The 12,247-nt window shown below is 32.1% G+C and overlaps 1 protein-coding gene and 1 long non-coding RNA gene across 2 annotated transcripts; one reads left to right on the forward strand and one right to left on the reverse strand.

Moving 5' to 3' along the window:
• The first annotated feature begins 1,828 nt into the window (after positions 1-1,828).
• LOC145063162 (uncharacterized) lies at positions 1,829-2,754 on the forward strand. The gene is made up of 3 exons (XR_013687859.1): positions 1,829-2,206; positions 2,286-2,384; positions 2,559-2,754. It is a non-coding gene; the product is annotated as an uncharacterized LOC145063162 (long non-coding RNA).
• A 3,939-nt stretch (positions 2,755-6,693) lies between these two features.
• LOC145061151 (protein SCAR1-like) lies at positions 6,694-11,457 on the reverse strand. Its single transcript, XM_079008550.1, has 9 exons — positions 10,968-11,457; positions 10,185-10,348; positions 9,895-10,018; positions 9,666-9,798; positions 9,521-9,585; positions 7,464-9,423; positions 7,305-7,388; positions 7,089-7,196; positions 6,694-6,975 (listed from the first exon to the last, which is right to left on the reverse strand). Exons 1-9 carry the CDS (start codon positions 11,120-11,122, stop codon positions 6,928-6,930), a joined length of 2,841 nt encoding a protein of 946 aa, XP_078864676.1. The 5' UTR covers positions 11,123-11,457; the 3' UTR covers positions 6,694-6,927.
• Positions 11,458-12,247: the final 790 nt, after the last annotated feature.

The raw sequence follows: 12,247 nt of genomic DNA on the forward strand, positions 1-12,247 counted from the left end.
TGCCTACTATGATGAATGATGAAATTTGTTGGGCACAGTTTGTTTGATTTTGTATTTGGATTTGTACATATTTGTATGAAATTGGAATTGGATGTATTATATGCTTAATTGTATGAAATTGGAATATGAAAAATGGTATTGTATGTCTAAAATGAAATGGAATTGGAATTGAATGTATTGTATATATGTATGATTATGTAATATTTAGGTTTAATAGTTTGAGTGGATAAATTGTATGTATTGGAATTGTAGTATACTTGTATGAAATTGGAATTGTTGTATACTTGTATAAAATTGGAATTCATTGTGTTAGATGAATTAATAAAGTTCTTAATTGATAAGTTAAAGTACTTGTATTTAGAAAAGTAAAGAACTAAAGAGCTATGTTTATGTATATACTTGTGAATATAATATAATATAGAAAGTACGATGCTATAATAGAAAATAAATAAAAGTATGGCATTATAATTAACAAAAGTATGATACTTGTGAATATAATATAATATAAAAAATACTATGCTATAACAGAAAATAAATAAAAGTATGATGTTATACTTAACAAAAATATGATACTTTTGTTGATTATAACATAATACTTTTGTTAATTTTCTATCATAACATCGTACTTATAATTAGGGATGAGCATACGATCTGCTGGACCGGACCGGACTGAAAAAAATCCGGGTTTTTATTTTGAATTATTAAAAAAATGCATTTTTTGAATATGAAATTAGTGGTAAAAATATTTTTTTTAAATAAAAGTATAGTTTTTTTAATTAATAGTGTTTTTTTGTTAAAAAAAAAAACGAAAGTTTTTTAAATAAAAAGTGCAGTTTCTTATAAATAGTGCAATTTTCTATAAATAAAAATAGTTTATTGCAGTGTTTTATTAACAGTGCTGTTTTTTTTTTTTTTTTGTAAATACATGTAGTTTTTAATTTTTTTTTTTTTTTTTTACAAATAAAAGTTGTTAAAGTGAATTTTTTATTAACTGTGTTTTATTTAAGCATGCAATTTTTTTATTAATAGTACTGTTTTTTGTAAAACATGTAATTTTCTTACAAAAATTACAGTTTTTTTTTTTAAATGGTACTGTTGTTTTTTAATACAAATAAAAGTTGTTAAAGTGTCGATTTTTTATTACTAGTGTTGTTTTTTATTTAAACAACACTATTAATTTTCGGTCTTTGGGTTTTTCGTCTTCGGGTCTGGTTGCTCAATCACTACTAACTTTCAATATATATATATATATATATATATATATATATATATATATATATATATATATATATATATATATATATAATATTGAAACAACAATGACGATTGATAAGAGTTGGATCGGAGAGAACCGAATGTCTTCAAGATACTTACACATGTTGCGAGGGGGCATGAAGGAGGCGACAGGGACCGACCTCCACACGAGGGCGCATGCAAGAACCGACGGGTTGTCAATCTTGTAAGTTACATGAAATTCTTAAATATATGGGATATATTTTTAAAGTCTTAAATTTCTAAATTTTTCAATTCTATGTGTCAATGTAGCAAACCCGTCGCGTTGGCATGGAAAGGGAAGATGCTTAAATATGTAGAAAAAGTTCAAGAGTGGCGGTAATAAACCTTTACCGGTGGAAGTTGATAGCGACAGGGGACCTAAAAATTCATAAATGAAAATGACAAAATGTTGACAAGGTTTATCTAAAATTATGTGGCAGATCATGTACCACTCCATTACATGACTTGGTGGCGTGTTTCTCTCCATTACTATGAAGTTATGTATCCTGATATTGAAGTAAGTACATAATACTTTTTATATGTGAAATTTTTATACTTTGTAAATATTTTCTTACTAATTAAATTTGTTTTTTTATTGCAATCATTTGTTGATCTTGATATGTATCGGGGTACAAATATGTGGGAAGCTGTTCGAGCGGCTGTATAGGGTGACTGCAAAAGAGCTTTTAAAGAACACAAGCATGAAGTGAAAAAATATTTTGATAGAGTTGGTGGATATGATGTTGTGGAAGGTACAAGACAATGTTCATCGGATGATATGGACGACGAAGCTTGGGATGACATGATTGCTCTTCTTTTTTTGGACAAGGGTTATACGAATCACTGCAATAAAGATAAAGAAAGTATGTCCAAACTTCCATATAGGAGTTCTCATGGAAGTAGATCAGATGTAGATAGTCGTTGCAAGGAGGTAATTAAATTTATTTGTATTATATAAAATTATTATTAACACTTATATAAATATCTTAATTGTTTTTGGCTTATTATAGAGAGCAAAAGGACAAGACCCAAGACATATTGATGGTTGGAGACAAATGCGATTTAAAGAAAGTCGGGGTTGGTGTTCACCGCAAGCGGAAGTAACTTGGGTAAGTAATAAACAAAGTTAATACGTTATTTGATAAATATGTTGTTATTATTATTATTATTATTATTATTATTATTATTATTATAGTTATTTTAAAGTATATTATTATTATTTTAGTGTATAAATTTAGTTATTTGTTTTAATTAATGTATGCTTATTATTTTCTTTATTTTAGGTAAATATTTAGCGAAAGAAGATGGTGATGCAATAAGGACTCAAGGAGAACGAATAGTTAAATGAAGAACATTGTCTTACTCGTGTCCTTGGTGAGAGACGCAGGCATATTCGCGGTGTTGGAAGGAAACTAAGCATCAACAATACTTTATTTTTAAACTAGTTTATAATCAGTGAGAACCACAGTTATAATATTAATTAAACTTTCATATTAAAAAATCAAAATTATTAATCAATTATTTTAAATAAATTATTACTTAAGAGATATTTTTTAGTTATATAAAGTTATAATCGTTGATTTAAATAAATATGTGAAGTTATATCACCTTATAATATGTATTAATTTTATTTTATTTTTTAATCTAATGTTATTAATTTAATATAATTAGAGTGTGAAAATTTAAAATGAAGAATCAATTATAAACTTAATGTAATTAGAATGGGAAATTTAAAATTTAAAATTTGAAATGGATAATGAATATGTTGACAAGTGGCATGATAGGTGACATAATATTAATGAGTAATTCTAATAGTATGACATTTGTCAATAGGAGAATAAACATATTATTTTATTAGAATAGGGATGAACATTACAATCGTTCCAAAGCTTCCACATCCCAATCTTCAGATAATTCCTAAGTTGCAATATTAACCCAACAAATGCAATACAAGCAACAACAAATGTTAAATATGCAACAAATGTATAATAATGTATTCATATCCGTCATTCCTAACTTCCAACCACAACCAATGCCACAATTTCAATGCAATTCCAATATATCAACCATCGAGGAGGACAATGAGAACAACAACAATGAAGATTCTGATTGATCTTTATGTTACTTTTGAACAATGTTTGTTGAATATTTTTTTTAGCTATGTAATAGATTTTTTTTTTGAATTTTAATGGTTTGTTATGGTTATTAAGTGTTTGATATTATTTTGCATATATGTTGTTTGGATTTGTTTTAAAAAACAGGTTTGGTATATATAATAAAATCTATGAAAATATTTAAAAAAAAGACTACATAGGCGACTTGTCGTCGATATAGCTTTATAACTGTAATAATTGTTTCCCCTTTACTGACGACATGTTGTCGCTAGTACTAAATTGGAAGTTTTTTTTAACCCGCTTTTCCTGACGACTTGTCGTCGGCATTGCTCAAACCTGTCCCGACGACTTATCGTTGGTAAAGGAGACCTTTATACCGATGATATGTCGTCGGTATAGGTTTATAATAAAACTTTTTTTTTCCTCGAAAATCAGTCCCGACGACTCTTTAAAGAGGACATGCCGGCATTGGTGGCTTTGTCCCGACGACATTTTCCACTTTACCGACAGTGCTATACCGATGGATTTTTACAGACAAGAAGTCGTCGATATAGACTTTTCAGACGACATGGCGTCGGCATAGCTGCCGAAACTGTCGTCTGTCGTCGGTATAGGCTCATTCCTTGTCATAATTATATATCTATTAAAAATCTTTTGTAAATAAAATATGTTTGTAAACGTAAATAATATTGATTCTTCCTTTATTAGAATACTAACAAAGGAATGATTTTGATGTAGAAGCACAAGGTTTTATGCGATGGTGAGGAATAATTAAATATAAAAAGATCCTAGTTATGCCATTAAGAGAGTTGACTAATATTGTTTTTGGCTGTAAGTCCTTATATCTTATGTGTGAATGAATAAATAATATCCAACGTTTATGTCAGGATATATTTTAATAACAGATTACTTTTATGAATATCAAATATTTCAATGTGGGGGGTGGGATTTAATTGGGGATTGTGTATGTAGATCTGAGGATCTGATTTTTTTTTTCTTTGGAAAGTATATTATAAGTAATTATCCATTAAAAATGCAAAATTAATATTTGTGAAATAATTTTGATCCGGTGAAATTACTTTATGTATGGTTCCACAACTTAATTTATTCATTTCTTTTGTATAACCGATTCGCAAACCTGCTACAAAATTATGTGGAGTACAACTTTATTAGTATATATCTGCGGAACGAAATGAAATATGATCAAGTAATTATCCTTTAAACACTGATATTTAGCAAAAATAAATATAGGCAACTAGTATAGTCACAAGTTTAAATATAATAATTCGTAAAATAAGAACATTTTTGAACGACAGAGTTAGTGGTTAGCAGTTAGTATAATGAAATTGTTCATGTCAGGGTTAGAACTTGAGACTGTCAATTTAAGAAGCAAAGCCTCTACTAGGTGGGCTAGTCCCACATCGACAAGACTATGCAAAATATTAATTTCCTCTTACTCGGTATTATATTTCTTGTTGTCAAGTTATTCATAGATAATTAACATGTGGTCCTTTGTGTAGTATAATAGTATATCATGTTTTCTTTCTTATTTTTCACACATAAAATAACATAAGAGGTCTATATGGGTCCATAATGTAACACCCATGTTAATATAATACATATAACTTAAGGAAATGTCTTATAAGGGTAACCAACTATTGATTTTGTTTATATTTAGTATCTTTATTTTATGCAATATACCATTTAACATGTTGTTTGTGTTCACCATAATTTTGACCGACTATCACCCCAGTCAAAAGGCTTATTGCTGAACACAAAAAGGTTATGATGAATACAAACAACAAGTTAGATAGTATATTGCGTAAAAAAAGAAAAGTACTAAATATGAACAAAATCAACAGTTGGTTACTCTCTTGAATCATTTTTTTATGCTAATAATGTGATTTTCTTGAAGAGGGTTGTTGCATGGGAGTCTTTTTACCATAAGAATATGGCAATCAATCAATGATTGAAATAAAGAAAGATTCATGGTTATATATTTGTGTCTTCGGGTGAGCTCAAACAAGCTAATGTGAATAATTGGAAAATTATGACCGAGTGCTTTATAACACTCTATTTGTGGAAGGTGGATGTTTTATCTATTGGATAACGGTTGACGCTTATGAAATATGTCATCAACAACTTAAATATTTATTTATTATCCATTTTTCGACTTCTTAACTATGCTCTTAATTTACTTGAATCTTCGCAAGCAAAGTTCTTTCGATGATGTGAAATCTGTATAAGGAAGATTTCTTGGGTAAAATGGAGAAATATATTGACATCTTAAGAGGAAGCGTGACTTAGGGCTTTGGACTTGGGAGCTGGAAGATTGTTCTCTTTTAATAGGGTGTTACTTTTAAAATGGTGTCGCATGTTCTTAAATGAACCAAGTAGCTTGTGGGTGAAAGTTATTAAGTGGATGCATGGAGATAGGTAAGCTTTTTACTCATATTCAAAACTAAGTTCAAAGCAAATCAAGTCCACCTAAAAAGTTAGTTGTCTCATAATCATGTAATTACAAAACTATAAATAAATCCAAACAAACAATTAAGGAAAAAACAATAGTTTAAACACATGAAATAGCTCCCCGACATCATAAGCATCATCATAAGTATTATAGACAATAACCAAGCACCATTATCCTCATTGCATGTATTATTTTAGATCGTCAGTCATGTAATATTAATAAGGCAAAATAACTCAGCAGGATAACCAACTGTTGATTTTGTTCACATTTGGTCTCTTTCCTTTTTTTTATACACAAGACATTTGTGTTCATCAAAACCCTTTAGACCGGCTATCACCTATGATAGCCGATCAAAAAGGTTATAGTGAACACTAACAACAAGTTAGATGGTATATTACATATAAAAAATTATTAAATATGAACAAAATCAACAGTTGATTACCTTCCTAAGTCATTTTCCTTATAACGTAAGATGAAAAAACACTTTGCACATATATAACAGATATTGTGTGATATGTATGTCATTATTAATATAGGGTGTATGACTTCTTTAATAAATGTTAGGAACATATTATAAAAGGCTTTATAGAATTTATAAGTTGGATATACCAAAAGTTTGGTGTGTATATTAAAATTCAAGATGAATTTGATAAAGCACAATGCCTAAATAGGTATTGGATTAAACCAAGAGATAAACAAATGTGGAGCCCAAAACAATATCATGAAACACTTAAAAAAATGGAAGAGGTAGAGCGCTCTTTCTTATTTTTGTAGCTTTTCGAATCACCTAAATTAAGAATATGATGAAAAAGTTATGGATAAAACAAGATTGCATAACACAAGTTAACAAGTTAAATGAATAAACATTAAACAAAAGTTACCTAAAAATAAAATCAATATATTCAAACAACACACAAAACCTTCTAAAGCGCATTATTATACAAAAATAAAATAATTATTACCATAATAACTATGTTACTGTAGTCATATTTAACATATTATTAAATTGAATAGAAAAAATACATATGAACAGCTGCAACCATAATATCAATCATATGGACTTGATACTCAAGTATCACTCCAGTTATCATCTTCTCCCTCATCACTTCCTACAGCCTATCAGTTTAAAAAAAAAAAAAAAAAAAACACATAAGAATTAATTTAGTTCAATTGAATAAAAAATTAATTTTCTGAGTAACTAAATCCATAAAATGGTGAAAAGGGTAAACCTGTCTAATCGCATTTGCCTTCTCGAGAATTGCAGTGACTTTAATTCCGGTAGGGGCAGTTGGTGTAATTGTTGGCGGAGCTGTTGAAGTTCGTCTTAGATTGAGTGACTACATGCCATAAACAAAATGTCAAAATATTAGAGAATCGAATATTGGAAAATCAAAATTTGGGAGAAAAATATTATCAAACATTTTCTTTTTCTTTAGATGACTAACCTTTGTTCTAATCTGCTGTAGAAAATCTTCTTTTTCTTTAACCATTTTCCCAACGCGATTATGCTCTTTCTCAACATGCATATTCTGCAAATTAAAATAAAACATATGTCACCCATTTCTTTGCTTTTTATAAACACTAATAAAAAAAAACGTTCTTACTGTGGGCTTAGGCATAAGGTCAACCGTTTCAACAAAATGACCCGGTTTCAATGGAAGTGGTTGAGGGTGCTGAGGTGTCAAATTCAATGCATAAGTCAACGCTTCAGAGAGACCATCATCTTCTTTCTCCATCATCCCACTTGAATCTTGCTTAACACCCCGCCATTCCATTGGCGGCAGAGGTGGCGGAAGTGGTGTCGGCTCCTTAGGAATACATGATTCCTTCACCTGGTTATGTAAATGTACATCATTCATAGAATCAAAGTTTGGAATATCAGGGAATCTAATTCCATTCACAAGAGAGCTCGAAGCCGATTCCGCAGACGAAACCCTTCCAAAAGCATCGTCCAGCTCACGACCACCCTTCATTCCCGGAGACTCCCCGGAATCCCACTGGTCGGAATTTGATTCCGAAGCATGACTACGGTCGTCGTCCGATGCGTACGGTGATGATCTACAGAACGTGTCGTCATCGGAATCGGAACCGGAACCGGAATCACGTAACGACATGCCGGGCTCGGGGACTAATTGAAACGAAGGAAACATGTTCCCGTATCCGTTACTTTCATTGTTATCATTATTATTACTCCCATCAGGGAACATTAGTTTCAATTTAGAAGTCTCGAATCCATCAATTGGTTGAAAAGATATTCTCATATGTTCAAGAGGAGGAGAAGAAGGTGAGATGAAAGAAGAGGTTCCATTCCCGAATTGTTCTCTGAAAGGTATCCCTGTAACTGTGTGAAGTCTTTCAGGGACATCAGTTTTCACAGAATTTGCAAGCGTTTCGTTTCCAACAAGTGAAATTTGTCTTCTGAAACCATTAACAAGTAATCGATTGCTAAATTCAAATATCCGTGATGAATTCATGTTATCTTCAGATTTCGAGGTGTTAACAACTGTATCTTCATTAATTGTGTTCTTCTGTGTCTCATCGATTTTAGTTTCTTCAGTATTACGTGTCGACAAACCAAAATCTGGAGGTTTTGAAGGTTCGAGTCCCAACAAACCGCCATTGGTCCAGAACATAACCGGCTGATTGAGAGTAGTTTGACTTTGACTTAGACTTTGATTTTGACCAGCGGAAGTTTCCAGCGATTGTTCCAGTGACATCGACTCATTGGTGGCTAACGGAAATTGAACGGTTTCAACTTCTTTAGATTCAACAGTCGCCGGATGTGCAGCAGGAGTTTCGACTTCTTCAGATTCGAACTTCTCAGGGGTAGTAACGGAAATTGAATGCTGCTCATAATTCTCGTTGTTTGAGTAAATGTGATCTTCAATATGAGATTCGGGTGATTTGCTAGATGAAGTATGTTCAGGAACATGAAACTCGAAGTTTGTTGACATGTCATCTTTGTTGTTTGTATTATTGGTGTATTGCTTGAGTTCTCGTTTTGTTTGGCAATCTAAATCGGTTTCTGATTCTGATTCAATGGTGTTAAGGGCATCAAGGTAATAATCCGTTTCACTTTCAATCTCATCATGCTGACCCCTGGGATTGGAAACAATTGGTGTTGGAATAGGTTCATCATGAAACCCAAAATCAATATGATCTTCTTCTTTCTCCTCAATCTTTTCAGATGGGCGACCTGTAGAATCTATGATTTCCAACTTTTCATCCCAGGTAATGTAAGGTGATCTTGATGTACTGTTGATATTTTCATCTGGAAGAACAGAAACTCCTCCATTGTTGTCATCAATGGAAGCCGAATCAAGAAAAGAATTATGATGATAATCAGAAGAGGGTTCTTTGAGATTGTTGTTGTCTTCAGATTGTGTTGAGTAGCTTGGACGAAAGATACACTCAATGTAATTTGAATCGTTTCTTGATTCGAAAGTAGCCAAATGGTCAATTTCAGGGTCAATTCCGGAATTTTGTGGGACATTGAATGAGGAGATATCTTGAGAAGGAGAAGGAGAAGCTTTTTCTACCATGTTTGAAAAGCCAAAATCCATACTGTAAAAAAGAGTTTAATCATATAACTTCATTAGCAAATCACAAGTATTTAAACTCTTTCAATACATTATTAGACACAATTTTAAGAGAGTTGTACCTTTCTGTATGCATAATTACTGGAGCTTCATGCGTCAAATCTCTATACCTTGAAGTTTTCTTTTTCTACATAAAGTAAACATTTGTAAGACTATTCAAGAGTTAATGTTAATAAATATACATTTTATGTTGCTAATGAAACATACCTTATTTCTACGAGCCTTCTTTTCTCTTGGGACATTTTGAAGATGTGCTTCATAAGGACCAGAAGAAGTTCTTTTAAAATAAGTTGGATCAGAGTATCTTCTAAAACAAGATCCCGGGCCACCGATGTCGTATCTGAAAGAAAACCATGAAAATTAATAATACGCGTACAAATAATATATTATTAATTATAAATATAAATTATAACAAAATAAGAAATGATTATCATACTTGTCAAGCTTATGTAGACGCGGAGGATCACGACAGTCTTCATAGGCGTCCATAATGCATCGCGGCAAGTCGCTGTATATGAAATGGTTTTGTTCGGTTTTGAGTCGAGAATGCCAGTGAGAACCTGCCATATAAAAGTAAATGAATAAAAAAGGAAATAATTTATCATATAGTGGATTTTTCTCTCTGGAGGCCCTATGTGTTTCTCTAGTATATTCTTTCGGGCGGGTTGTTGGGGATCTTTGAGGCCATTTTCCCAATGTGGAAATGAAAAGTTGTGTGAATGTTACCAGCTGTGTACGCGAAATGCAAGTGACTCCTTTGTGCCAAAATAGCCTTCTCTAATGGAGGAAGTGCGGTTTCAATGTTGTGTATTCGTTGCACCAATTTATGGCTTCTAGAAGATGTAATTAGCACTTGTTCTTGTAACCCATGAAAAACTTCTGCTGCAAATCTATAACGCAAAAGACTTCATCTCAGTTCATAGTTGATGATAATTTTCTTTTTATGTTCATAGTTGATTATAATTTCCAGTTTTCATATGCATATACTTTAAGCAGCATTTATTGTTGTTTGTAGTAATTCTTACAGAGTTACTAAAGCTAAAAATTTAAAACTAAATAAATTGGCTTCGATCAACTCCAGGAGCAATCCAGTAGACTTAACACTTCAGAATTTGGGGGTACTTATTTATTGAACAATTTTTACATAATCATTTAAAAGAATATTGGATGACTATGAAATAGAAGTTCACTGCATACAAGCGAAACATTCCAGTGAGCCAGAAACTATCTATTTGAAGGTTTTCATTGACTTTACAATCTCCATTAATCTTCACGAGTTTTTGCATTATAGCACTAAAAAGTGCAACCTTTAATTGAAGAGGAAGAAGAAGAAGAAGGAATAACAGATTCCACAAGAAATCATAACATTGAGATACCCAATGAACCTTAAATCGACACACGCAATTCAGCTCGGTCAAATTCAAATTTAAGGTAACCAACACACTCAGAAAACCAGAAAATCAACAAGAATAAGAGAGAGAAGAGAGAAGAGAGAAGAAGAGAAATTACTCTGCGAGATCGCCTAATTGACGCAAGATTCCGACGAGGCCAGCAACGGCGACGCCATCAAGCACCGCCTTCGGATCTTCTCTATTGGTTTCTGTGTACAACTCCGGCATTCCCAATCCGTACTCATTTCTCACCTCCACCCTCACCAACGGCATCTTATTTCCGTCTCCCTTACTTTCTCTCTCCAAAATCCGACCTTAGAACTCCGCCCCAACCAGTAAGATTCCGATAACTGCAACCATAAATGCGATGGGAGAGGGTGTGTGTTTGAGTGTGAAAGTGTGTGAGAGAGAAAATCGATGAAGGATTTCGTAGAGATAGAAAATTGATGGAGGATTTTGTAGAGAGAGAAAGAGAGATAGAGAGTAGGTGAGTGGATTGAAGCAGCTTAACTGCTATGGGAGTGGAAAGCTCAGTATTTTTTGCGAATGAGAATATGACCAAATGAAGACGACGACATTGCCAACTCTACAAGCCAAAATTTGGTTCCTGGGTGGGTATCATAGTTGTTGATCGTTCATATCCAATTACCATTTTGCCCTTTGCTGATTTCCCATTTTTGCGCTTAGGGTTTCGGGTTTCTTCATTAAAATCAGATTCTCCCTATTGTATCTTTTGAATTAGGGTTAATCACAACTTGTTTACATAAGTTATATGGCTATTCTAGCTCACTAAAGTTTTTTTCAACCATTTATTAGGCTAGGAGGTATAGACCCACCACATAATGTGTCATGTTGATGTACGGAGCAAGGAGTGCGGTGAAAACCATATCGTCTGGCCATAAGTGAAAACTCCGTTGCTCATCTTTTTTTTTCTTCTTTTCCATCTTCCATTTTAATATTAACAATTAAGAGAAAATGACAAAATTAGCCAAATTCATTAATTATTTTACAATTTTAGCCAAAAAAATAGAAATTACAATTTTGGCCACGTAAATCGCAGATGAGAATGGTCCATCTGCGATTTTGACACCCCATCTGTGAATGTACAAGTGGCTAAAGCACAGTTGTGCTTTAGCCACTTGTACATTCGCAGATGAGTTTTTTTTTATATATAGGGTTTTAGCAGGCTTAAATCACAGATGAACACTGTACATCCGCGATTTCCTCTGCATTTCATCTGCGAATTTGTTATTTTTTTATTTTTATTTTTTAAATTTTGATTATGAAATCAATTGTTTTGACTACGAAATAACCTTACTATATATAAACTTTTGTAGAAAGTTATCAGTTTAGTTGTTATTTCTTTAGGAAATTTCTTCAAATTCTCTCTAAAAAATG

This window comes from Lactuca serriola, chromosome 7, assembly GCF_051521515.1.
Source record: "Lactuca serriola cultivar US96UC23 chromosome 7, Lser_US96UC23_V15, whole genome shotgun sequence".
NCBI classification, from domain to species: Eukaryota; Viridiplantae; Streptophyta; class Magnoliopsida; order Asterales; family Asteraceae; genus Lactuca; species Lactuca serriola.

Coding starts and splice junctions, on each gene's coding strand:
- LOC145061151 (XM_079008550.1), bottom strand. CDS start 11,122: ATGCCGTTGGTGAGGGTGGAGGTGAGAAATGAGTACGGATTGGGAATG. Junction 10,019..10,184: donor GCATTTCGCGTACACAGCTG/GTAACATTCACA, acceptor TTTATATGGCAG/GTTCTCACTGGCATTCTCGA. Junction 9,586..9,665: donor AGAAGGCTCGTAGAAATAAG/GTATGTTTCATT, acceptor TACTTTATGTAG/AAAAAGAAAACTTCAAGGTA.